This window comes from Miscanthus floridulus, chromosome 19 (assembly GCF_019320115.1).
Source record: "Miscanthus floridulus cultivar M001 chromosome 19, ASM1932011v1, whole genome shotgun sequence".
Taxonomy (NCBI): domain Eukaryota; kingdom Viridiplantae; phylum Streptophyta; class Magnoliopsida; order Poales; family Poaceae; genus Miscanthus; species Miscanthus floridulus.
In genome coordinates this window covers 109,593,455-109,619,952 of record NC_089598.1, presented here as the reverse complement: position 1 = coordinate 109,619,952, position 26,498 = coordinate 109,593,455, and the positions used below count along the sequence as shown (strand labels likewise).

The 26,498-nt window shown below is 47.9% G+C and overlaps 2 protein-coding genes across 2 annotated transcripts; one reads left to right on the top strand and one right to left on the bottom strand.

The window, feature by feature from the left end:
* The first annotated feature begins 6,257 nt into the window (after window positions 1-6,257).
* On the top strand, window positions 6,258-11,210 carry LOC136528309 (cyclin-A2-1-like). Its single transcript, XM_066521253.1, has 12 exons — window positions 6,258-6,546; window positions 7,540-7,851; window positions 7,968-8,268; window positions 8,568-8,674; window positions 8,871-8,963; window positions 9,392-9,525; window positions 9,687-9,762; window positions 9,857-9,933; window positions 10,032-10,065; window positions 10,157-10,306; window positions 10,401-10,535; window positions 10,715-11,210. Exons 2-12 carry the CDS (start codon window positions 7,546-7,548, stop codon window positions 10,769-10,771), a joined length of 1,470 nt encoding a protein of 489 aa, XP_066377350.1. The 5' UTR covers window positions 6,258-6,546; window positions 7,540-7,545; the 3' UTR covers window positions 10,772-11,210.
* Window positions 11,211-11,840: 630 nt separating this feature from the next.
* Window positions 11,841-14,338, bottom strand: LOC136528927 (F-box/kelch-repeat protein SKIP25-like). Its single transcript, XM_066521931.1, has one exon. It carries the CDS (start codon window positions 14,304-14,306, stop codon window positions 13,041-13,043), a length of 1,266 nt encoding a protein of 421 aa, XP_066378028.1. The 5' UTR covers window positions 14,307-14,338; the 3' UTR covers window positions 11,841-13,040.
* Window positions 14,339-26,498: the final 12,160 nt, after the last annotated feature.

Below are 26,498 nucleotides of genomic sequence, written 5' to 3'. Positions count from 1 at the left end.
GCGTCTGTGATTTAGCAACTCTCTTTTTGTTACGGTGACAAAGAACCCTTCCTTTCCAATTTCTTCTGATAAAGATTTATTCGTCACTAAGATGGTGCATCTCTTTGTGTTGAAAATTCAAGTTTGGAAGGAATCGAACCACCTTGGTGATTGAGTGCATGACTACATTGCCGATTGTGTGCATGACCAGATCTCATCGGCTCCCACCCAACCAAGGCAGTAGAAAATTTGCACCGTGGAATTCAAAATCCAAACGAAATTTCAAAATCTTACTACTACTAGCCCCCTATAGGAAAAGAAAATTGAGCTTTCCGACTCTGGCTAGGAGCCGAGAAGATGGCACTTGTTCATTTGTGAATTCATACTCGTGTTGCCCTAGCCACCGGAAGGAAGGCAAGCGATAGTGATGGCTGAACAACGTTGGCAAGCTAAGCTACAGTACGAGAGGCGTGCAGCTCATTTAAATGTGATCGTCGCGGCGCCGTCCACGCTTCGTTACTTATGGCCTACCACGAGTGTCTTGTTCTGCAGCCGATGCGTGCGATTGCATCTCGTTTTAAAAAAGCAGAGGTGCAGCGTTTGGGCAGGCAGAGGCGTCGTGCACTTATTCGGCCTGTTCTCTTCTTTGTTTCTGCCAGTCCAAATCAGTCAGCCAGCAATATTTTTTTCTCACAATAAACCAGTACCAGCCAGTTCAAATCAGCCCAGAAACTAACCAGCGAGCATGCCGACCGAAGGAGCCCAGTTGCCAACAGAATTTGTGGTGACCTGTCAGTCTTACGTGGCCACATGGCCTTGGACCCGCATGGGGCATGCATGCATGGGCGGTGTCAGACTGTCAGTCAAACAGTGGACTAAGGGGGCGCGGGGTTCCTCCTCCTTAGGATGTTGGACACATGAAGTATTAAATATAGATTAATTATGAAACTAATTGTATAGTTTGCGACTAATTTGTGAGTCGAATCTTTTAAGCCTAATTAGTCTATGATTTAAAAATGTGGTGCTACAGTAACGCACGTTCTAATGGCGGATTAATTAGGCTTAATAAATTCGTCTCCCGGATTACCGACATATTCTATAATTTGTTTTTTTATTAGTATCCAAACACCTCATGTGACACACACGAAGTATTAAATATAGATTAATTATAAAACTAATTGCATAGTTTGTGACTAATTTGTGAGACGAATCTTTTAAGCCTAATTAGTCCATGATTTAAAAAGGTGGTGCTACAATAACGCATGTTCTAATGGCGGATTAATTAGGCTTAATAAATTCGTCTTCCGGATTACCGACAGATTCTATAATTTGTTTATTTATTAGTATCCAAACACCTCATGCACCGGCGGAGCCATGTGTTGGCCATAGTGGGCTCCGGCCCCCCCTTGCCCGGTAAAAAAAAATGAGGATGTATGCTTTAGGATGGGATCAGAGTATGGACAAGCCTTTAAAGAGTAGTCAGGCGTAGGATTCTAATAAACATAGACTAATCAGCTTCCTAGTTATGCCTCGCGACTCGATGCCTTGCGTGACCTGGGCACAACTGAGTCATTGCCATCGAGTTATTCTAGGAGACTCGTGGCGCATGGAGTCCTCGCCCCAAGGCTTAGTGTCCGCCCATTTAGTGCGCCTTGTTTCTTGTGACCTTTCAGGGATTTGAAATATGTGTCGTTATACCTCTGGCTGAGGTACGTACGCACCCTTACTCAGGTATTGGTCGCTCCTCTTCCGTACAAAAAAAAATAGTTTAGCTTTTTGTGGTGTTTGCTACAATTTCTCGTCACTTCTGCTACCGGAGCCGTGTCAAATAGCCCGTTAGCCCGCGGTTAGAAGCACGGACGGAGCTATGTGGGGTCAAACTGGGTCTTGGCCTCTCTTGTTTTGGCTGTATCACTCTGGAGGTTTGCATGTCACTGCATGCATGTAATTAATTCATGCCTCTCTCGTACCATGCTTGATGTTGCTGATGAATGGATCACAGCTTACAAATATGTAAATCCACACATTGTTCATTCTTCTTTGACAGAATTTCAATTGTTCATTGCAGTCTATATAGATAGAACTTGAAAAAACAAATATTTTTCACAGAATTCCAATTATCTATACTACTATTGATAATTACTGTAGCAGCGTAGCTTTGAATTGGCCCCCCCTACACATTCATGCAAGCTCCGCCACTGACCTCATATGACACCCAAAACTTTACACCTGAATTTAAACAAGGCCCTACTTACTTGGCCAGTCCACTCGAAGGTTTAGTCTGGTCAGCTTTAAGATTCGTGCTTGTGAAATCGGACGGTCAGAAATCTCTCTTCGTCCTGGTGATTCTTCTTCCCTGGATCCTAGATACCTTGCCTCCGCTATGCTTCGCACTCTCGCACGACTTCCACCGCGGGTTGGGTTGTGGACGTGTCCAAGAGACAAATCCTAGATGGTGTGAATTTGTCAAATCCTAGACAGAGTACTCTAAGATGCAAATCAATGGCACGTAGACCATGCTCCTGGACCAATTTTGTTCGGTGGCCATGATGTAATTGGTTATACTGGGGGAAAAGGGACGAACTCAAAAGAACTTTAACATAGGGGCTGTTTGGTAGCGCTCCCGGACCGGCTCCGGGAGCTGTTCTATGACTCCTGCTGCCAAACGGGTGTGAGGACATCAGCTCCATAAGAGAAGTCCCAGAAATTGCGCTGAGACAGAGCGAAGATGGGAGATGGAGCCGAAAAATCGAGCTTCCCTCGGCTCCCTGTTAGATGCATGGGCCCTATGCGAGTTTGCCCTCGGCGTGAGCACGAGCACGCGGACACGACCGTCCAGAGGCGTGCAAAGGCAGGGACGGGCGGGGAGCTGCGGGGAGATGGAGGCGGCGCGGGGAGGCCGGGGCCGCCGAGGGATGCCGCTCAGGAGCCGTTGGGGTCGCTGCTCGGAGGCCGCCGAGGGATGCCGCTCAGGAGCCGTTGGGGTCGCTGCTCGGAAGCCGTTGGGGCCATCGGGGTCGTCGGGGCTGCCGGGGTGGGCTGCGCGGGGTCGCTGTGTTCGCCGGGCTTGGGGCGGACTGGCAGAGGATGTCGAGCCACGACGCACTTTTTGGCGGTGGCGATGGAGATTGGGAAGGAGAGTGCGGCCGCGTGATGAGGAGATAAGGTTGAAGGAGATGCGGTCATGCGGATGCAGTGGGACTACGTATGGCTACGACGGTGTGGGGGACCAGATAACATTGGAAAAGAAAAGAAAAGAAAATAGAAAAAGAAAAAAGAAAAAAGAAAAGAAATGATGGGTATTATGGACATTTCGTCATTTTAGACTAGCAGGCGAAGCTGTTTTACCAAACGGTCTAAAAAACTGATTGAGCTCCACAACTGAATCTGCTCCATAAGTGAAGCCAGAACTAAAACTGTTTTGGTTGAAGGCGGAGCTCTATGAAACGGGCCCATAGTGTTTGCTACTCAACGAGAGAAGTGAAAGACAGAGAGCCTTGACTTAGATTTGATCATGAAACACTCGAGTCGACCAATGCATCAAGTGAAGTCGGCCCATACTTTTCGACCCATATCCCAACCCAACATATTATATATATTAATATATAAAAAAGGAAATAACCTAACCTGATGTGTTGGTTTGGTGGGTATGGGCCAAAAGTTCGACCCGACATTTCTCCGCGCCGGCCTAACTTGAATCCGCTCCGACTCGACATTTGATCAAGTCTAAGTCCTAGCTTGCCTCTTATATTTGTGTAATTTAATTTGTACTATGACCCCTGTGTTGTGCATATGACCTTGAGATGAGATGGTGGTGACATTTCTTCTCCCATATTGTCAACAACTGCATATGCCACTACCTTTTACTAACGCCATGTCGCTTGTTGGTTTCAATCAGGGCTTATCAGTCAGCCAATAATATTTTTCTCTCACAACAAACTAGCATCAGCCGGGCTTATCAGCCCAGAAACCAACCAGCGAACATGCTGTAAAAAAGAACAAAACCGGGTGGCGCACCAGCTAGCGCAAATGGCTAAGCATCTGCATCATAGTGCTGTGAGGCACTCTCGTGTTCCTTTCTGTGTTGAGTCTTTGATTGCTCATGACCGTAAGACAATGAGTTCCATTTAATATAGCTTTCTCTTAATTCGCAAAAAAAGGGGACGGGGCAGAAACCCCACCTAAGGCCTTGTTTAGATGCATGTGTATTCACTTCAATCCATATGTGCTGGAGTGAAATGCAATGGAATTTAGTTCAATTCCATTCCAATCTACTTCAACACATGTGGATTTAGATGAATACATACACATCCAAACAAAACCTAATAAATATTAAGCAAAAAGATATCAAAATAATTAATAGATGACAACCCCAGCATACCATGGTAAGATCACAATAGAGGGCAAGAAAAAAACTTAAAACTAAAAACTAGTGTTAAACAACAAACCGAATGGGTTTTGATTAAAAATTTAAAATAACAACCAAAGCCTATGTAAAAAATCAAAGCCCCAAGCACCTTGACGCTTAAATTCTTCTACAAAAGCAATCTAAGAAGTCCTTAGATCTATCACACCTAATCAAGTTATTAGCAAAATTCACACTAAGGTGTAGGTCCTGAAGAGCAAGAAGTAAATCTATGGTAAACACTCTACCACCACACAATCCTAGTTATCACTCAAGAGAACTTGCACAGAAACAAAGCAAGGCAAGAAGTAATGCAAGATTAGAAGAGAGGTAAAGAGACGACCCAATTTTTTTTTCTGTGGTGTACTGGAGCACCAAAGAGTCACCGGGACTCAATTATATGCTCCGCTTCTCCACTTTGGAATGGCCGGAGTCAAACTATGAACACTAGTTGGAGCCTTCTCAACAAGAACTCCACCAAGAAAGGTCACTAAGTCACATGTCGGGGCGTCTAGGTGATAGCAATCATCAAGAGTAACAAGTATTCAACTCTAATTAAAATAAATCAAACCAAGAACATGGGTAACACTCAAGGCTAACTCTCAGATATCACCTTTTAGTTTGGATGACTCTCCTAAGGCTTATTTCTCCCTAAGTGTTCGAAACAATGGGATGGGAGATTAGTTCAAAAAATAAAGCTAGATGTTGCACTTATATTTAGGGTGAAGGGCCTATTAGTCATTGGGAAAAGGTAGCAAACGTAGTCACCAATGGATGTTGTTACCAGATCATATGGTGGCTCTGTGCTCGCCTATGTTTCCAACGGTAAAAAAAAATATACTAAAATATTTCCCATCGGATGATCCCTCGGGAATCACAATGTCTCTATTGTCCGGTGCATGTTCTGACGTGTTTTTAGGCTCGTTTTTTAATCTGATCTTGACCAATTTGACCTTTTCAAGATCTTTGACTTAAAACTACATCAATGATGCCACTTAGCACCTTGACCTTGACAGAGAGTTGGCCTCTTTGTGCATTCCAATGCTCTTCGTCCTGTTTGTTTGGGCTGGTTTGACTTATAAGCCATGGCTGGAAGTACTGTTGGCTGGTTTGGTGTGAGAAGAAAATATTGTTCGTTGGCTGATAAGCCATGGTAAGCCAAATACGACCAAGCAAACAGGCGCTTGAACTCCCCCCACCCACAACAGTACAACAAAGAAAAAACAAAAGCCCTAATTCACGCTAGATCGAACGTTCCGAGCGCCAAGCTTATATTTACTCAGTTATGTTCTCAGTCTTCACGAGTATCCTTTGCGCCGTACGCTAACCATCAAGTCCGCGGGGCCAAGACACTCGTGGCCGTTCAACTTGTAACTAACTCCAATATGATTAGTATTGCGAGACACACGATAATCAAAACACTTGTGCTCGTTAATCATCACCGGAAAACTAAATCGAAACCCATTTCTGGTGGGCCTGGCCGGCTCGACAGTGCAGGGCGTGTGCACAAGGTGCCATTTTGTTGAGTCGCAAATGGAGTCCAGTCTATGATGTAGCCAACCTTACCAGCTGAGTACAACCTGAAGGCGCTTGGCGTGGCACTGGTGCCCTGGCTGGCCCAACCATAGACGCCAACCAATTGCCAGCCTCTTCCCTGGTTGCTGGGCCTTTGGCACGGCTTGAAGTAGCCCATATTTCCTACTGCCTTACAGTCCGCGCTGACTGCCAGCGCCGCCGCCGCCGCCTACCGGGCCGAGGCCGCGACGCAGATCTCCAGGGCCAGGGACCACTTGGGCGTTTTAACAACAGGAAACGGAAACGGACAGCGCAGCAGCACCGGCGGTTCGAATTTTGAAACCCTCGGCCGAATCCGTCCATTTTTTGCCCTCTCCTCTCTCCTCCGCTCCTCCGCTCGCTCCGGTCTCCGCCCTCCCTTCTCTCCGACCCAAAAGGGCAACGAAATCCAGACACCGCTCCCCATCTCCCCTTCCTTCCTTTCTTCCCTACTCACACACTCCCCTACCCTCCACTACTAGTACTAACAAGGGCTAGGGAAAAACCGAACAAGGGCTAGGGCCGCCGCCACCGCCGCCGCCGTTCAGATCGCGGCCGGATCTACGGCGCTGGGGCACGGGGGTCCCCGATCGACGCCTCCCCCGCCGGTGAGCCGAGCTTCCTCGCCTCTTTCTTCCCGGCGCCGCCTTCACTTCTGGAGGGTTCTTGCGGGGGTTTCTTCCTCTCTTGGCTGGCTCCAAGAACCTTGGGGGTTAGGCTAGGCTTTCTTTCTTGGAGGGGAGAGGACTCGTGGGGCTTGGGACGGGGCCAAGAAACCCCCTTGCGCCGGCCTTGACCTGACGGGCTGACCCCCAAGAGTCGAGGACGAAGTACTCATAATTCTTTCCGCGAATAAAGCTTCTTTTTGGTGCGATTGTCCTATCCTGGACGGGTCGTGCCTGCGGTACGGCGGAGCCTCCCAAAGAAACGCCGACGCGTCCTCGTTGCCACGTTAGAGGAGCTTTTTTACGCGGATTATGTGGTCTGGACATGCTGCATTCTTGATCCGGAAATTGTCATGTGTCGCAGCCTCACTGTTGCACCCGTTCGTTTCAATTTCATAATGTGAATGCAGCATTCCCTCAGAGATCCGGATAGATAATCCTTTTTACACTAAGAGAGGAATTGCTTGTAAAAAGAAAAAAAAAAGAAATTTGGGGTGCAGATTTGTCACACAAGAGGAAATAGAATTGGCCAGGTCCCAAGTTTAGATTATTTCTGTTTAAATTTGTGGGTTTCTCATTCTTTTTGTTAAATATTTCCAGCACGAGAAGTATTTTGTTCAGATGATAGAAACTTGAACAAGCCAGTTATGTGGTGCTTTTGTGATTAGTATGCCCTGTACTGTGCCGGTTTGTTGTTCCTCTGAGTTACAGGTTTGAAACATGAATAGTTTGACATTAATATGAATATGATTTCAATTTCATCAACTTGTCGATGAAGTTTTAATAGAAACTTATACAACCTTGCTCTTCAGTTGTTGACTTTAGCCATTTCGTGACGATTTCTAAGTGCATAGTACTGTTCACTTGTTCAGCTCCCCAATCCTATAATTGCTCATTATATGAAGTCACATAGTCCTTTTATTTTACAACATTCAGGTTCGGATGGCTGCACGAAAAGAAAACCTTGAGCTTATTGCTTGTCAAGCACCCAATGGCCGAATCACACGAGCTCAAGCCGCTGCAAATCATCGAAGCTTTGGAGCTCTCCCTTCTGTTCCACTGCCTGCAAAAACTGAACGAAAACAGACTTCACAAGGGAAGACGAAAAGGGGATCTTCATATGACAACACTAGTGCAAGTACTGCATTTTCAGGCCCCCAGCCTAAGAGGCGCACAGTACTCAGGGATGTGACCAATTTGCGTAATGCTAACTCTAACAAAACTTTTGCTGCTGCACCAAAGCTTCAGGTATCGAGATGTTCCCTGGATAATTGCATTATCTTACAATGAGTTTTCGATGCGTACTGTTTTCTAAACATTGCAAATGTAGTAGAGTGACAAGGTTAACTCCTTTTTTTGTTCAGACAAGGCCCTCTCTAAGGACTGGAAGAGCCGTGAGCAAAGGCAAGCAGTGCACAAAAAGGATTCCTAAAATACCGCCACAAGCTGGTAATGGAAGTTCATTCGCTAATGATTCGAGCATTGCTGAAGAAACACAAGAGGAGAAACTTTTGGCACAGAGAGAAGAACCTATTCTTTTGCTTGAGAACAGGGGCTCACTGTCATTGCAGAATGTTGAAAGGAACAGGGACAGTGCTTGTCATGAGACATTCTTTAAGGAAAGAAATGTCAGGGATATATGTGAACCTTCTGTGTCAAAGAATGGTCAGTTCCATTTTCTTTTTGAGCTTGAACATTTGCTCTTAAAGATTTGCCAGCATCACAGCCACACTGAGTCTGTATAATGTTCAAGGCTTTTCTTACCTTAATGTGTTACAAAATGCAGCTGGCACCCTTTCTTTTACTTGAGTATAATCTTGATGGTCTTTCTGGAGTATTAGAAATCTGAAGAAACTAAAGCTTGCTGCTAATGTTCTTTATTTTGTCATTTCTGAGATACCTGTAGATAGTCTTAACGTTTCTGATTAGTGGCCATCTGCTGAAGATTCTGTATTTTCTTCCAGGGGACTCTTCTGTGTTAGACATTGTAGATATCGACAAAGATAATGGCAATCCTCAAATGTGTGCTTCCTACGTTGTAGAGATATACTCGAACCTAATGGCTTCAGAGGTATGCTGTTGTATTTTGATCAAAACAGAAATGCTGCTTAGTTGTACTGTTTAGGCAGAATTCTATTTTTTAATATATTTCAGATGGTATGTTAAGCATGTAAGAACTCCAGATTTAGATTTCTGTGTCATATTCTTGGCACATTGTGCTTGTTTAAACGGTATGTGTCTATCTTTATGTTTATGTCATTCCACAGCTTATGAGAAGACCCAGTCCGAATTACATGGAGGGTTTGCAACGGGACATCACTAAGGGCATGAGAGGAATACTCATTGATTGGCTTGTGGAGGTTCTTCTATTCATAATTTTATTTTGATTTCTGCTTATTTCCATACATGATTTATTCAACTACGTTCTTAAGTTGCTATCAGACGATTCAACTTTGGCGTTTCTTAGCATACTCTGCATATAAACTGATGATCTACCAAATGTGAAGTATGACCTAGAAAATAAGAAAAATACTGTTATTAGATGCTAATAAACATGAGATAAATTATATTATATGATTGAATCAGTTTGCAATCATCCTTTTATTTTTTTGTTCTCGCAGCAGTGCCTGCGATATTAAAGTGGCAAAATAATGTTTACTTTCTTTAGAGACTGTTTACTTCTGGCTTTTCTTTTGTCTTATGGTGAAAATATTGTATACTTTATACGTTGTACTTCTCACTTCTCATGACTCAGCTTAAGGTGTCTTATATATTGTCTTTGTCACAGGTTTCTGAAGAATACAAGCTTGTTCCAGACACGCTGTACCTAACTGTATATCTTATTGACCGGTTTCTTTCTCGGAACTACATTGAAAGACAGAGACTACAACTTTTGGGAATAACAAGCATGCTTGTTGCCTCGTAAGTTTTATGCTCTAGCCATTTTATTTTTGAAGTGGAAAAAATTAAACTACATAGGGAAATGTAACATAAAAAGTTTTCCCTAGATTCTGGACTAGTTTCATCTTTGGCTAATGTAATGAACAATTCTGTAAGTAAAGTAAATTTTAATTCATTTGCAGGAAATATGAAGAGATATGTGCTCCTCGAGTTGAAGAATTCTGTTTCATAACCGACAATACATACACAAAGGCAGAGGTATTTGTTTCATGTGAAGTTGGGGAAAAACTAATTACATATATGGAAGGAACCATTGAATTTTTGTATATCTGATAACTCCCTGATCCAGTAGGTGCTGAAAATGGAGTGCCAAGTGCTGAATGACCTGGGATTTCATCTTTCTGTTCCAACAACAAAAACATTTCTCAGGTTACTTTTGCCAAATAAGCCTAGTAATTCTTTTGAAATGGGAAACCACTGCAGCATTACTAATATCTCTTCCCTCTTTTATTTTATTTTTTTATCAGGAGATTCCTTAGAGCGGCACAAGCATCTCGTAAAGTAAGTGGCATCAGATCTTACAGCAACAGTTTTCATTCAAGTTATGCCTACATGTTTTATCTCAGCACTAAATTCTGAAGTTTATCTGCAGACTCCTTCTATGACTTTGGGATTTCTGGCCAATTATCTTGCGGAGTTGACTTTGACCGATTATGATTTCTTGAAATTTCTTCCATCATTGCTGGCAGCATCAGCTGTGTTTCTTGCTAGATGGACACTTGACCAATCCGACCAACCATGGGTACGTACGAAAAGCACTTGGTACATACAGCAGTACATGCTTTAAAAAAGAACTTGGTTTTATCTCTAATCTGTGGCTATTCAATTATGTGTAGAACCAAACTCTAGAGCACTACACCTCTTACAAATGCTCTGACATTCAATTATGTGTCTGTGCTCTACGGGAACTCCAGCATAACGCCAGTAACTGTCCTCTTAATGCCATCCGTGAGAAGTACAAACATCAAAAGGTATGCAACCACATCCTGCTGTTTGAATTCGTACCACATTGCTTAAGTGAAGTCTTCAGTTGCACTTTGGTAGCGGCAAGTAAAACTGAAGCTGTTCCACTTACCTTAGCTCCTAAAAGGAGGACTGCTGAACTTAACATTGTCGATCTTCTAACACTATGCTGGTTGTTCTGCTGCAGTTTGATTGTGTAGCAAACCTAACTTCACCAGAGCTCCCTCGGTCGCTCTTCAGCTGACACGCCAATGACACCGGTTTCCCTTTGATCAGCAACGTTAGCTGCCTTCGTAGCTCAGGCTGCGTTAACATTATTGTAGCATCCCCCTTCCCTCTTTTCCCCATTTTTCTGATTTGGTTGTGTGTTGTCATCGAGCTGTTGTGTCCCGGCCTTTTTCGAGTCGCAAGTAAGAATAAAGACAGGTAGATGGCTCGTTGGCTTTTTGGTTTGACGTAAGGTTTACCCGATTGTAAACAACACTGTGTGTAGGGCTTGGCTTGGGCTGTTATTAACTGTAAGATGGTCCGGCATGTATAACAAACAACGGAATGCTGTTTGTTTTGACACAATTCGTTCATTGTTAGCTTCGGAATGGAAATTAGTTTATTGCCAGATTACTTTCTCTGTCTAGATGGAATGCCTGGTTCAGTGCTTGTTGTATATATAAGGTTGATTGATAGTGGTAGCAAGGGCATGCAGGTTTGGCCATTTTTGGTTCGGCTGGTGCCAGTCAGTTTTCCTGACCAGTGACCAGCTTGGCAACCTCTGTGTGGCCTGTGGGGAACACACGTACACACAAGGTGGCCCGGAACACCAGATCATGGGAATTATGCTTGTTGATTTCTTTCTTTTAGATTGTCCGTTTCATCTGTTGTGCTATATGAGTATCTTTTTTTTATTGATGAAAAAAAATGCTGTTCGTCACCCAATTCCTGGGTGTTAAAATGAATGACTTTGTATTGCTCCCGGTGACAGCTCAAACAAATTCACCCCATTGTGGTTGTTTACCTAGTAGTAATAACTCCGCTGCTGTTATCAATTAGCTAGTGTGGTTCAACTGGTGAGATAATTGTTACTCAGCTAACAATTATTAACAATTAGCTACCGTAATCATCTTGCACCTCCTGAAACTATAGATACAGAGGCAAGGCTTGTTTGCCGTGTGTCACATCCTGAAGCTTGGAGGAATTTTAGAGGAATCTGGAGGAATTTGAATAAATATGGAGGAATTTGTGAGAGAAAAATACGGTTCTGGATGAAAAAAAAAGAAACGGATCAAGTCGGATTTAAGGGCATGCGAACGGGGCCAATGGGGGTGGGGACAGGACAGAACAAAGGAGACGCCGACCTTTCCACTTCCGCCGCTGCATGCCTGCGATGCGATGCAATTTATGGTGGGGGCAGGTCGACTGGTCGCCTCGCCGGTGACATCAGGCATGAGATGAGCCAGCGGCGGTCTGGCGGGCGTCCGGTGCCCATCGCAATTACGCCCCGCCTTTTCGCGCCGCGGCTGCGGATCAGCGGATTCGGATGCCCTCCTCCATACACCCCACGACCGCCGTCGCAGTCGCAGTCGCAGTCGCCGTCGCCGTCGCCGTCGCCGTCGCTGGCCGGCCCCTCCCGCCTTTCCCGATTGAAGCCAAACGATCGAAAGCTGCCGCATTGATGGGCGGCCGGCCGGCTGGCCCCGCGCCCTGCAACCGACGGGCGCCTACTTTTCGCTCGACCCGACCGACCCCTGCCGGCGCCACCACGTCCACGGCGCGCCATTTATGGGTTATGGCGCCGGGACAAGTGGAGAGACAGCAGACGAGACGACGCGAGTCGCGACGTGAGAGCAACAGGACGCCCGCATACCGGCTGCCACTAGTAGACCGTAGATGTCTCGGCACCGTACGGGCTACGGCGGCGGCCCGGGGGTCGCGGCGTGCGTGGCTGGCCGTGGGAACGAACGAGACCAGACGACACGACACCTCGCCGAGAACCATGAGGCTGCCATGGCTGACCGCCCGGGGAGGTAGGCAGCGACATCGACGTCGACATGGATGGCAGGCACGCCGTCCATGTGCACACTCTACAGGATCCCCGGGCAAGATCCGGTCGCCGCCCGCCGCGAAAGAACCGACAAGTCGCCAGTCATGGACATTCCCCCTCCTCGCGTTCCGATCCTTTCCATTCATCTGGGTACATACAATACAATGGAATGGAATGGAACAGCATCGTCTGCTTTCGCGCTCGTGTCTCCTCCCACTGCATGCAACACGAATCTAGAAACACTGCAACTCTGCCGTATTTGTGGTGTCTACAATCTCAACGCAGTGGAATAATCCAGCAACGCTAGAATGGAACTCTGAAAGCAAGAAAAGGTTGGAGTCGAGTCGTATCATCAGCAGCAGCAGAAAGAAGGCAGATGGCTGTGTCGTCTTCGTCTGTACAGCACAGCACGTGTAGCGAATCCAACGAGCATGCAATCCACACCATCCCCAGACGACGTGGCGGGAAGCTGCTGCTACTCCGCGCGCGCCATCCGCGGCAGCACGTGCAGCGACACAACCCGCTTCCCGGGCGGCGCCGCCACCTCCCACACTCGGGGCCGGGGCGCCGCGGCGGGGGCACCCCACCGCCGTGAGGGCGGCGGCGGCGAAGGCCGGCATGGCGCCACGTCGACCACGACCACCTTCTCGCCGCCCTGGGCCGCCACGCACACGCGGCCCCCGCCCGCCGCCATCTCCGCGGCGCCCTTGAGCCGCTCCGACTCCACCACCGTCCGCCACCGGTCCCCGGCCCAGTCATACTCGCTCATCGCCCCGCGCTCCTCGTCCACGACGAAGATCGTCGTCTCGTCCACAGCTGCCGCTGGGCCCTTCCATCCCGCGAGCATCCCGGGCGGCATGTCCTCCCACGTTGCGGCGCGCAGGTCGAACACCGCGCCTTCCTTGGCGCCGCGGCCACGGAGGCTGACCATGCACACCTTCCCCGCAGCGCAGACGGCCTCCGCGGCGTCGCGGCTGAACCGCGCGTCCCGCATGGGCCGGATCGGCTCCCATCCCGCCGCTGCCGTCGCGGACGCAGGGTCCCACGTGGCGCCGGAGCGGGCGTCGCTGGCGTCGTACCCGGCGCCGACGCCGCCGGCCACGAACACGCGCCCGCGGGCCGCGCCCGCCGCGCACCACCGGCGAGGCGCGAACGGGAACCGCGGGCCGAGCCGCCACGCGCGCGCGCCCGGGTCGAAGACGACAGGGCGGGGCAGCGCCGGGGCCAGCGACTGCGTGGACCCCGCCACGAGGACGAGCCGGCCACCTGCGGCCACGGACTGGAGCGGGAGCCGGCGCGAGAGGAAGGACGGGTGCCATAGCCTCGGCGGCGAAGACGGCATCGGTGGCGCCGGCAGGTCGTCCCACCGCCCCGCCACGGCGTCGTAGGCCGCGAACGAGAGGCCGCCGGTGCCGGAGGCGGGGCCGGTGGAGGCGTCGTCGAGGACCGCGTAGAGCGAGAGGAACGGCGGGAACGAGGGCGAGTAGAGGAGGCGGCGCCAGGGGCGGCAGACTGCGTGCATGAGCCGCGGCGGGAGAGGGGCCAGGCAGAGGTGGGCGAGGTGGTCCGGCAGGCCCGGGAGCAGGGGCTGGTCCTGCTGCTCCGGCTCCGGCTCCGGCTTCGCGTCCATGAGCGCCGGTGCCGCGGCGGCCGCGGCCGTGCGGTGCCACTTGTTGGGCTCAGCTGCGGCGGCGGCGGGTACCTGCGAGTATGGGCGCTTGGCCGCGGCGGGCGCAGCCATGGCGGGAGCGGTACTAGTATAGTAGTAGGCGGGCTGGCGAGTCGTTGCTTGCGCTCGCACGGCGAACGCCGTGTAGTTTAGTAGGCGGGCCGGCCGCTTGATTTTGTCGCTCTGTTAGTTTACCCGTTCGATTTCACTGTTCGAGAAGATTTGATCATGTGGTTTGCGATCGATCTTACTATTGGAGTTGAGATCTGGGTCGTTACTCTCTAGGAGCCTTTTGCTATCGCCTCCATTTTCGTGGGGGCGCTAACGTTGCAGACTCATTAAAAAAAAAACCGGTGGCCGTCCGTGTATGTGCTCATTGTGCACTTACAGCCTATGGTAGCACAGCCGCATGATTCATCATTATCAATCACAAAAGCAGAAAAGGCTCGTGTCAGGTCAAATAACTACTCGTACTACGAAAAGGTAAAAGCCCTGTTTCGGTTAGGGCAGCTCTAAAGCCAACCTCTCCAACGGTGTGCTAGTTTTACCAATGACTCACAGTAAAATTATGTCAACATGACACTCTCATGTAATCTTATAATATATGTATGAGCCTAGCTTTCGATAAACAGTAATTTTTCTCTCTCTTCTACTAAAATATGTAAAAAATACTAAGAGCTAGCTTATGAGTCGACCCCTTAGTTAGCTTTGGATCCCTATCATCATCCACTATACACAGTACAGTATAAGCAAACAGGCAAACAGCAAACGTGCCCCCCCCCCCCCCCCCCCCCCCCCCACCCACCCACCCACACCCCAAACAAAAAAAAAGGCCGCACGCTCTGTTTTGTGCCCAAGTTTGGTCGTCCGTCGTCACACGACGCGCCGGCCCGCCGAATCGGGGCACGCCAGCAGGTCCTGATGTGCGTCCAAAATGAATTAGCGCTGACAGCGACCGATTCACTTTGTGAACATGCACGAGATTAACATAAAACAGCATATCGAACGGCTGGGGCTAGATGGGTCGGTCGGTCACCATCCACCGTCTGTCGTCCAGTCCATGGAAACTTAGAAAGCATGCATGCAAATGCGAATGCTGCAAAATGTCCAAAGGACAAGCTCGAGACGACTTTTTCCATCACAGAACAAAAGCTGCACCATCGGATATCCCGGTTGCACCCTCTTCCCCTTGCACTTTTGACTTTTATTTACGACGCAACTTGGCACCTTGCCGTATCCTCCATCCATATAGCAACTTAGCAAGTAAAGATCTCAACGCCCAAGAAAAGCCTTGGCGAGAGATTCACGTACTTGTTTTATTTATTTGTTTGTGTGGAAGCTCACATAAGATACCTACCTAGCTACACGTCGAATTCTTTCTTCGTAATAACAGTTGTTAATAAGGCTCCCCTTTGGTAGAGTTTCTCTCCTGCTCTACCAAACGGTTTTGTAGGAGGAATTGTTTGGAACCATTTTTCAGTGAAAAAAGGAGCCAGAACCGTTTTGGAGGAGCCAAAACAGCTCCGATTCCTTCAGATGAAGAAACCCTAAAAACAAGGCCTAAACCGAGCCTAATATTTCAGAAAAACATTAAAACACGACATACCAAGGTAACCAAGGATAACATGCTTCTATTCGTATAAAGAAAAACATGCACAAAATTAAAACAAGCAAGTAGAGCCTGTTTGGTCGTGTCTCCCGGCAAGCTTGTCAGGCTAGACACAATTTCAAGGCATTAGATTTTGGTTGCCTTGATCTAAGATCGTTGCGAGGGCACGACTCAAACAACACCGTAACGGGATGAAGACGCCGCCACCGCCGCCGCAATGGACGGTGATTAGGTTACCCAATCATCCGGAGCGATTCGACAGCAACCAGAACTAAAACTTGGTGGGTCGATCCATAATAAGCGAGTGCGTGTGTCATTGGATCCATCCAAGGGCGAAGGTAGAGAGTGGATGAGGGGGCCCTATCAGTAATTTCTGGTTCAGCGAAAATACTAGATAAAATTTTGTTATGCACATGATATTTTGTTATATACTCCCTCCGTCCTAGAAAGGTTGTTGTTTTACAAATAAATCTGGACAAGTGCTTGTCCAGATTCATTCCTCAAACAACGGTCTTTTTTGAGACGGATGGAGTACTTAATATTCATTTCCTCCCCTAATAACGTACCGTTTAGCACTTGACCTCTCCTATCAGTAATTTCTGGTTCCGCCCCGGTTGCATCGAGATCGACCCATTAAATTCTGCATCCGCGACCAGGAGCACCGATGGGGACACGGTACTTGGAGCTACGCAGGGGCGGATCCAACGGTGGGGCGGGGGGGCTCAAGCCCCCCTACCCATACCAGAACAGTGGAACCTCCTGTGGAGCCCCTATGAATTTTTAGGCAAAGTTCTATGTAAAGGGGCTGAGACTTAAGATCAAGCAACAGTGTTGTTCAATCACCCCTGAAATATTTTCTGGATCCGTCGCTAGAGCTACGTACGGCGCGACTGGCGACAAAGGAATCCGGCCAATAATCCACACGCAAGTCGTGCGGTGGTGAATCGTTCAGGGTAGGGATTCGGATGTTCCATGCTTCCTTTTGCTTTCTTTCGCACAGAGCGCGTCGTGTCGGTCTGGATTCGTTGTTACTACTAGTACGAGTCGTTTGTGCTGTGCGTGCGTCGTCGTCGTCGTCGTCTTCTTCTTCTTCTCCGTACGTCACGTCCCCACGACCGCGAGATATTCGTTGGCATGGAGCCCCATGGACGCCTCTCGATCGGAGTTGCTTGCCGTTGCGTGCCGGCTTAATCAACGCCCCGTCCTTTTCTTAATTTCTCCCTCTCTGCTGTGGATGCGCTGAGCCTGAGTGCATGTGATTGTCCAACACACATGCACGATGCACCAACACCGACTTTGTGCTTTGGTTGATGCATCAATATATGCATCGTCAGCATAGCCCAGCCATCACCTTTTCGGGCGCTCAGCCGCAGCTTGCGAGCCCATGCAGTGCAGATGGAGATCCTCATCCATCCATCGGGGAGCTAGCTAGCTGCACGTGACTAGTACGGCAACGGGAGCCGGGAGCAAGTGACCCTCTCGGCCGCATCTCGCATCGCATCGGCATGGGCATGCGCATCGTCGTATCTTCCAACAAGTTTGTACCGTATGTATTTGGTTGCAAATTTCAATGTTTTGACGACAAAGAGCAACATATATAAGACGTGTTTGGCAGGTTCTAAATTTTCGTAGACACGTTTTTAAATTAGTAGATCTAGATTTTCTTCAGAAACGTTTCTCTGATGAATCAGAGTTACTTTGTGGAGCCATTTGGCTAGCTCGTTAGATTCTTGAAACTATATATAGAACTATAAGAAGGACAAACCAGATTTTGGGTGTTTCTTTGAACTAGTACAAAAACAAGAATCAATTCCAAGTGATTCTTCTAAAAATGTCTCTCATTGTGGCATCTGACAGCGATTCTAGTGATTGTGCACTAAGAATCTGAAACGTTTCTCGTTGACAAACAAATTAACCAAGTAGAAATTAGGTGTTTTCTCCTTGGAAAAAAATTCACAACCATGCTTCTTCGGCGCCAACATAAAAAACCAGATATTAGCCATTTATATTTACTTCACTACAATCACATGTATAGCAGCAATGCTAAAACATGGTGTTAACGTTTTCTGCACAATGAAGTAAGCTAGCAGTAGCCACTAGTATCGATCATGCATACCTATCTCCTCATCCCCACACACACACAAAAAAAAAAAACAATATACAAACACACGAGACAACAAGGCAGCAGCTATGCTCGCTGGCCATTCAATCCCACAGCAGAAGAATCCATGACGCTGATCTGATTTCGGGGACCACAATACATGAGCAGTGACCTCATATGGGGTGGTGAGGGGAGGGTACATAACCTTATTCAGAAAGAAACAGGCTGGGGCAGATTATTACTATATATAGATACATACCCTAATACTAGTATAATACATACAAGGGAGTACACAGCCTGTTCGTTTGCTCGTATATGGTCGTAGATTATAAGCTGGAACAATATTTTTTTCTCACACCAAACCAGCCAACAGTAAATAATCCATGATCGTTTACGGCGTGCCGAATAGATCCCACCGTCCCGGCCGGCTGTCGTGTACCTAGCTCCACAGAACATGCCAAGAACTGCCTTTTCGATCACCCACCACTTGCAGCCACCCCACATGCATGTCAACGAGTACCAATACCAACACGGCAACGCCACGCCATCTACCTTTTTTATTATTATTATTTTCTTATTAAGTTTGATTAAATACATAAAAAATATTAATATTTCATAATGTGTATTATATATTGGTATCACTGCACTAGTATTGAACCATATTTTCATAATATTATATTCGAAGATCCGAATATCCATACTGTCGATGTTTCACCACCGATAGCCTGCCACGGGGTACCCGGGGCAGTATGTTCGGGCTTCGGCGTATGCTGAACTCGATGGTTAACGCAAGAGACAGCCGATTTATCCTGGTTCAGGCCCTCGATCGTAGATCGAGTAATAACCTTACGTCCAGTCGGCCTTAGGCCTTTGCGTTGGATTGATTCTCAAGTGTCGTCTTCTGTTGATAGGAGCCCTGCCCTCCTTTATATAGTCAGGAGGCCAGAGTCCTAGTCGGTTTACAATGAGATTTCCTAGTAGGATTACTTAATAGTTCTGCTACTAAGATTTACATGGGAAGAATCCTAGTTGAACTAGATCTTCTCTCTCCCTTGCGGGGTATCCTGTGGGTCCCGTATCGACAAGCCCCCGAGCACTTCATGGTTGAGCTCTGAAAGTCTCGCTCTGCCCCTTCAAGTCTTGTTGAGTAGGAACAAGATGTCATCCGAGTGCTTTCTGGAGTGAAACCTTGTAGCGCTTCTTAGGATCTTTGAGTGGTGAGTGCTTTTCTGAGGAAAAAAATACATCCATCTGGTTGTAGCCCCCGAGCCTCTTGCTATTTGGAACAAGGAGCTGGAGGATCTTGTCTTGAAGTTGTTCTGATTGTTCGTTGAAGTTTTATCAAAAAGAACTCGAATATGGCTCGTTCTGGGTTCTTTTTGTCGTAATGTCTTGAAATGGTCTGCGTTGAGGAAGTCTTTTGGTGACGTGCGCTTTTTCGAAGAAAAAGTGCACTCACTGAGTGTAGCCCCCGAGCCTCTTGCTATTTGGAACAAAAAGTTGGAGGGTCTTGATCCTTTATGTTGTTTGAAAATTTATGTTCTGAAGTAGTCCCCAAGACTTGTATTATGTCATCGTCCGAGTAGTTTCGCGGCATCTTTCCGAAGCGGCCTTTTAGTCTTGGATTAAACCATCATCCGAGTAGTTTGGCGGCATGCAGCCTCCGAGCTTATGTCCGGGTTCCTTTTGGGTAAAAGTGCACTCACTGAGTGTAGCCCCCGAGCCTCGTGCTTTTGGGTCTATCCCGCAGCTCCACGCTTTCTCCGAGTTCTTCTCTTTAGAAATGAAGTCGGATGAAGAGTCTTGATGTATCGTCATCGTTGTAGTGTTGAGTTTCTTGTATTCTTGGTCCTTTGTCTTTGGTTCCGAGCCTCCGGGAGTAGTTGAAATAAAAACTGGGTTCCCTAGCTTAGTATTGATTAAGCTATGGTGCTGGCCGAGCCTCCGAGCGTATATCCGTGTTGTTTTGTTTAGGAAGAACTCGGATGCGAGGTCTTGGCGTATTCTTTGATGGTCTGCTGTTGTTAGATGTAGTTGTACGGTGGTGGTTGAGTGTAAATGCCTTTTGTTCACGGGTTGTACTGTGCTGGTATATTCTTCCGAATATGCCCGTCTTCGAGTACTGCTTCCTCTCGCCTGAGTCATCTATTATTGAGTCCTGTCTTTTCACTGTGTCCTTTGTTAGGCTTATTTCGTTGGTACTCCTAGTCCATGTGCGCCGATCCTTTGGTCTATAAATACTGTCCCGGAGTGCTTGTTTTCATCCATTGGACATTCTGTTGAAACCTTGGTGGTCATGAACATGGTAGTTTGTGAAGTAGAGCAGCCCCCGGGCATATTTTGTAGTTCCTGTGTGTCTTGTTGTAGCTGGAGGAAGTCTTGTGATAGGGATTAGAGGTAGGCTAATCCCGCGACAGCATTGTGCCAGGATGTACGTGGTGGTAGTTGGAGGAAGTCTTGTGATGTGGGCTTCGTTCCTTCATCCGGCAGTTCTGGGTTGATCCTCGTCGCCTGTCTTGAGACTGTCCGGTGCAGATCAACACCATATCCAGCATCACATCGGTCTTGGGTAGACAGATGCCCGCCAGCCTTCTCTGCTCCATGTTGTCTTGCCATGCTGCCGATTTCCGCCTTGGATGCACTGCGTCCGTCCTTTGAAGAAAACAGTGTAGCTGATGGCGGTCTGTCCTTCTGAGTAGCAATTTGGGACACGTAGTCATTCCAGAGCCTAGTCGTGCCCGTGTTCCTCTTTGCTACTTTGCTTTTCGTGGTGCCGAGTTCGTTGGGTCTTGTAAGATTTGTAATCTTCTATTTTTGAAGTCGCTTGTAATGTAACGAATCTTGTCTTCTGAGTTGTCTTTGACTTTTCTGTTGTGATCCCTGTCGTTCGCGAGGCTACCGAGTTCTTTCTTACATAACCGGGTTCTTTTGTTCCTCGTGAGGTAACCCTTTCTTTCTTCTTTCTTTCTTCTTGGCTTGACGGGTTGTTCTTGTATCAAACTGATAACCCTGCCGTGGCATTGGACGGATAATTCTGAGATCTGCCCGTTGATTTGTACCGTTGTGTGGATTCGTGCCCTCCGTTGTTTTAGCTGCGTCGGTAAATGGACCGTTGCGTTCCCACATTGTGTTTTAACGGGCCTTGTGGGCCGTTTGTATCACTAAAAAATCTATTTAAAGACCTTTTATCTTCCTTTCCTTTGCTGTCCAGCTCTTGCCTTTAAACCCTAGCTCTCAGAAATCCGCCGCCGTCATTGTTGCCATCACCCGGGCACCATCATCCTAGCTTCATCTTCCTTAGTGTCTTTTTTGCTTCCGCCAGTTCATGGGAAAGAAGAAAACCGCAAGCAAGTCTCAGGCGACCTTCGTGGACGAGGAGTCATCCCTCTCTTTGATTGAAAACCAGGAGTTTGTGGCCATGAGGGCAGCTCAGAAGGTTTGGCCGGCTCCAACAACAAGCGAAGACCAGCTGCGCGAGCTCGTTAGCGACGGCCTGATCCAAAGCAAAGTCATCGCTGAGTGGAGAGTTCTGGGCGAGCATCGGGTTCCGGCTCCGGGTCCTGGTGAGATTGTCCTTTTTGTTTCCTTTGTCCACGCTGGACTTTGTCTTCCTGCTTCCGCCTTCCTTGATCAGTTTCTTGGTTATTTCGGGGTTAGTCTGAACCATCTAACCCCCAATGCCGTTCTCCATCTTTCTGTTTTTGTTCACCTTTGTGAAGCCTTCCTTAGGATCCCTCCTTCTCTATCTCTTTTTCGCTTTTTCTTTCGTCTGAAACCTCAACCCCGCCGTGAAGAAACCAGCGCCCTTGGCGGTTGCGGGATTCAGTTTCGCCAGGGTCTCAAAATTAAGTTTTTTGATTATGACCTGGTCGATTCTGTCAAAGATTGGCGTGCCGAGTGGTTCTACGCTGCCAATTTGATCCCTTCCCTTTTCGTCCACTCCGGATCTGGTCCTGTGGTGAATGACCGATGGGACAAGAAGCTTGAGTCACCTGCCGAGATTCAAGCGATCCAGCCACTCCTTGATAGGATTAGCATGCTGAAACAGCAGGGTTTGACCGGCTTTGGTATTGTTTCAAGCTTCCTTCGTCGTCGGGTTCAGCCTTTGAAGGAGCGGGAGCATCTCGGCTTTGAGTATTCTGGAGCCGAGGATCCTTCATGCATGGTCCCAGCTCTTGAGCTGACCGGTGAGGAGGTACTCGAGCGTCTCCAGAAGATGCTAAAAGGAGTGAGCGTCATTCCTCCTACCGTCTCTGAGTTCTCGGCCATCAACCCGCCTCCAGTTGTGAGTTGTCTATCTTTTTGTTTGAGTACTTTATACACTTTTGCTGCATCCGTTCTTGCTTAGCTTTTCTTTGTCTCGGTTGTTTTATTCTTTTTCACAGGAGCTTGGGCGAAACTTTGTCGATCCGATCCCCCTTGATGTTCTCCCTGCCGTGGCGGAGACTGGGGATCGTTTAGCTGGAACCTCTGCAATTAGTAAGTCCCAAACCTCTACAACCCTTCCTAGGGTTTCTTCCGGATTTGTTGATGTATATGAAGAATATGTTCCTCGTCTAGTCCCTCGCGGCCCTCGCAGTGTCCCAAAGAGGGGGCGAACGGATGGGTCTTCATCTGGCCTGCCTGCCTCCAAGAAGCCTCGCAAACCAAGTACTCCCTCAGGTACTCCAGTCGTTGCTAGCATGCTCTTAGGTGAGCACATTTAATACTCTTTGTTCCTTTATTTTCATGTCTCTCTCTTGATCCGAGTACTTTTGTTCTCTTTTCAGCAGGTGCTCTGGTTTCCTTGGCTGAGGAAGAAAAGGATGATGAAGTCCCCCTCGTCATGCGGCGGTGAGTTGTTTTTCATATTCTTGTTGTATTAAATTCCTCCTTTTCGTCCTGACTTTTAGTTTTGAACTTTTTGAAGTAATCGGAGGTCGGGTGCGAGTTCTTCCGAGACTCCCGCGCCGACTTCTCCTGAAGCTCCAGTGTCGAGTTCTTTGGTTGCCTCTGCCCCGAGTTCTACTGCTCCTCCGGTGCGGGGTCCTTCCATGGCTCCAGCCCCGGCTTCTTCCGCGGCTCCGTTGTCGGCTATCCCGCGCCCGTCGTCGGGTGGCGGGGACGTCTTCACCGTTGTGGTTCCCCCTGCGAGGCCTTCTCTTGGCTTCGCGAAGAAGAAAGTGGTTGGGTGAGTAGATTCTAGCTTTCTCTTTTCGGCTTTTATCTTCCTTCCTCTGGTTCTTAATGGTGCTTCCTTTTATCATTTTCAGTGTTTCGTCTTCTCTCATTTCTTCATCGACTTCTTCTCTGCCTCCCGCCGTGCCAACGAGTTCCGAGCCTCGGGACTCACAACATTCTGTTGGTGAAGTCACCGTGGGGGCTTCAGAGCTTCCTGGCGGAGTTGCGGACTTGGCCGCTCCGGAGGTGACCGTGGCCGTCGTGCCGGGTCCTTCTGAGGGTTTGGCTCTGGCTTCCCTGGAGGTTGCTTTGGTCGTTCCTTCTTTGCCCCAGCCGGCTTCTCCTTCCCCTTCTCTTGATTCCGGTGGCCCCTCTTTTTCCGGTGACGTGGTGCAACAGTTTGATGCCACTCATCGGTTATCAGAGCTGACCGCAGCCTGGGGGAGCTTGTCGACCCTCGCGAGTTCTTTTGGTGAAAAGCTCCAGGTAGGTTTTATTGCTACTCCTCTTTTGCATGCTTGTTTTTCTTCTGTTCTTACGCCTTGTTTCTCTTTGCTCAGTCTTTCTCTCGTGATCATTCTGGCTTCTTTTTCTCATCTGAAAATGAGAGGAAGTTGTCTTCGGAGGTGGACGCTCTGAAAGCCGATCTTGACCTCCTCCGGGCTGAGTTGGAGACGGAGCGTCAAATGTACCAAAAGGAGGAGAAGACCCTTCGCGCCCGGGTAGTGGAGACGGAGAAGCAGAGGGATGCTGCGGTGGAGTCTGCGAAGAATGAATGCAAAGGTGCCACGGGTTCGGCCTGTTTCTTTTTGTATTTTGACTTCTTTTTCCACTGACTTGTTCTTGGGTGTCTTGTTTAGCTCTCCGAGTCGAGAAGCAGAAGCTCTCGGAGAGTATCGATGAAATGAAGGCCCTTGTCCGTTCTAGTCACAATAAAGCTGAGGAGGTAATTACTCATGCTGAGGAAGAACTCGCCCTTGCTAGGCTGATTAGGCGTGGAGCTGACAGAGATCTTGTGCAGGCCCAAAAGACTATTGAAGGCTTGTCCGGGAAGCTGGCGACGGCTACTGAAAATTGGAATGTTTTGTGGAAGTCTTTTCGCTCAGTAGCCGATGTCCTCCGGACTCCAGCAGATGACGGGCAATCTTGGGCGCAGTTCATTCCCCGGATTCTGACTCGTTTCCAAGAGTTCGTGAAGAAGTGTGCCCAAGTATGTACCAAGAATGTGCTGGCCCAGGTTCGGGTCCTCGCTCCAGAGGCGCCTCTATCCAAGATAGCAGAGGAAGCTGAAAGCCAAGAATACCTTGACGCCGTTGAGAGGATGGAGCCCGAGGTCGAAGGTCTAGCCAGTAGGGTTGTAGATAGTCTAAATATTGACATCCCCCTTTCTGATGACAACGCCTAACTTGATTGAGCATCCCCTTGTGATATTACACTCCCCTTTAAATGAAGATTCTTTATTTTTGTTGATGTATTCTTTGCCTGGGTGTGGTTGAAGTTACTTGACTTGCTGAGTACTTTATCCTGTTCCTGTCTCCGCTCCGCAAAACAACTCTGTGTGTTATCCTGACGAGACCCCTCGATTTGTCGAGTACTTTTCTTTTCTTCCTCTTTTGTGATCCGTCGAGTGTTTTGTCCGTGCTATGATTTATTAGATGTAGATCTTTGCGTTGACAACCTTTCGCCTGCGCTATATAAAACGACTCGGTATAGAATGTTGCCTTGACAAACTTCGGCATCCGAGTGCTTTCTTCTTGCGCTATGTAAAACGACTCGGTATAGAATGTTGCCTTGACAAACTTCGGCATCCGAGTGCTTTCTTGAGTGGGTATAGAATGTTGCCTTGACAAACTTCGGCATCCGAGTGCTTTCTTGAGTGCTTTCTTGATTGGCGCTTGTGCTTTTCTGAGGAGAAAGTATTCCTATCTGGATGTAGCCCCCCAGCCTCTTGCTTTTTGGAACGAAATGCTGGAGGGTCTTTTGAAGTTAACTTTCGGTCGACTGGTTTCGGGTGTTAGCTTTTAGCTACCTTCATCGGCGGGCTCAAGCATCTTTTCAGCTATTTTGCTCTCGTCCGGAATGCTCAGGCATGTTTTCAGCCATTTTGCTTTTTGTTTCGGGTGTTAGCTTGTAGCTACCCTCATCGGCGGGCTCAAGCGTTTTTTAGCTATTTTGCTCCCGGCCGGGATGCTCAGGCATGTTTTCAGCCATTTTGCTTTTTGTTTCGGGTGTTAGCTTTTAGCTACCCTCATCGGCGGGCTCAAGCGCTTTTTTCAGCTATTTTGCTCTCGGCCGGGATGCTCAGGCATGTTTTCAGCCATTTTGCTTTTTGTTTCGGGTGTTAGCTTTTAGCTACCCTCATCGGCGAGCTCAAGCGTCTTTTCAGCTATTTTGCTCTCGGCCGGGATGCTCAGGCATGTTTTCAGCCATTTTGCTTTTTGTTTCGGGTGTTAGCTTTTAGCTACCCTCATCGGCGAGCTCAAGCGTCTTTTCAGCTATTTTGCTCTCGGCCGGGATGCTCAGGCATGTTTTCAGCCATTTTGCTTTTTGTTTCGGGTGTTAGCTTTTAGCTACCCTCATCGGCGAGCTCAAGCGTCTTTTCAGCTATTTTGCTCTTGGCCGGGATGTTGAGGCATGTTTTCAGCCATTTTGCTTTTTGTTTCGTGAAAACAACTCGTTGGAAGTCATGACAAGACATGCTGTGGATGAATATCATCTTTATTGATCATGAGTATAAACTGATACATATGTTGTTGAAGAGTATTGTCTTTCGTTGATTGTGAACGTAGGTCCCTCATGGCTTGCATATCTATTTTTTTTTCTTGAGTTGTTTTTTACGCGTAGAACCTTCTTAGCTGGCTGATGTGCCATGTATTGCTGACTTCTTTTCCATCTTCGGTCATTAACTTGTATGTGCCTGGTCTGGTGACTTTTGTGACAATGAACGGACCTTCCCATGGACTGAGTAGCTTATGTCGTCCGTCAGTCTTCTGTATCTTTCTTAGTACTAAGTCTCCGACTTGTAGTGATCGGGGTTGGGTACTTTTGTTGTAATGCCGTCTTAAACCTTGTAGGTATCTGGCTGATTGGAGGGTAGCGTTTACTCTGATTTCTTCTGAGCTGTCGAGTTCTAATCTTCTTGTGTGTTCTGCTTCCCCTTCATCGTATTGCTCTATCTTTGGGGATGTCCAGATCAAATCGGCGGGCAGTACGGCCTCTGACCCGTAAACCAGGAAGAAGGGTGAGTAGCCTGTTGCTCTGCTTATTTGAGTTCGTAGTCCCCATACTACTTTCGGTAATTCTTCAATCCATTTGGACCCATAGTCCACTAGTTCTTCGTATAATCTTGGCTTTAATCCAGCTAGTATGAGTCCATTAGCCCTTTCTACTTGTC

Excerpts from the sequence above, each read along its gene's own strand:
- LOC136528309 (XM_066521253.1), top strand. The coding sequence starts at position 7,546 with ATGGCTGCACGAAAAGAAAACCTTGAGCTTATTGCTTGTCAAGCACCC. Across the intron at positions 8,964-9,391 it reads TCATTGATTGGCTTGTGGAG|GTTTCTGAAGAATACAAGCT; the intron begins GTTCTTCTATTC and ends TCTTTGTCACAG. Across the intron at positions 9,526-9,686 it reads ACAAGCATGCTTGTTGCCTC|GAAATATGAAGAGATATGTG; the intron begins GTAAGTTTTATG and ends ATTCATTTGCAG.
- LOC136528927 (XM_066521931.1), bottom strand. The coding sequence starts at position 14,306 with ATGGCTGCGCCCGCCGCGGCCAAGCGCCCATACTCGCAGGTACCCGCC.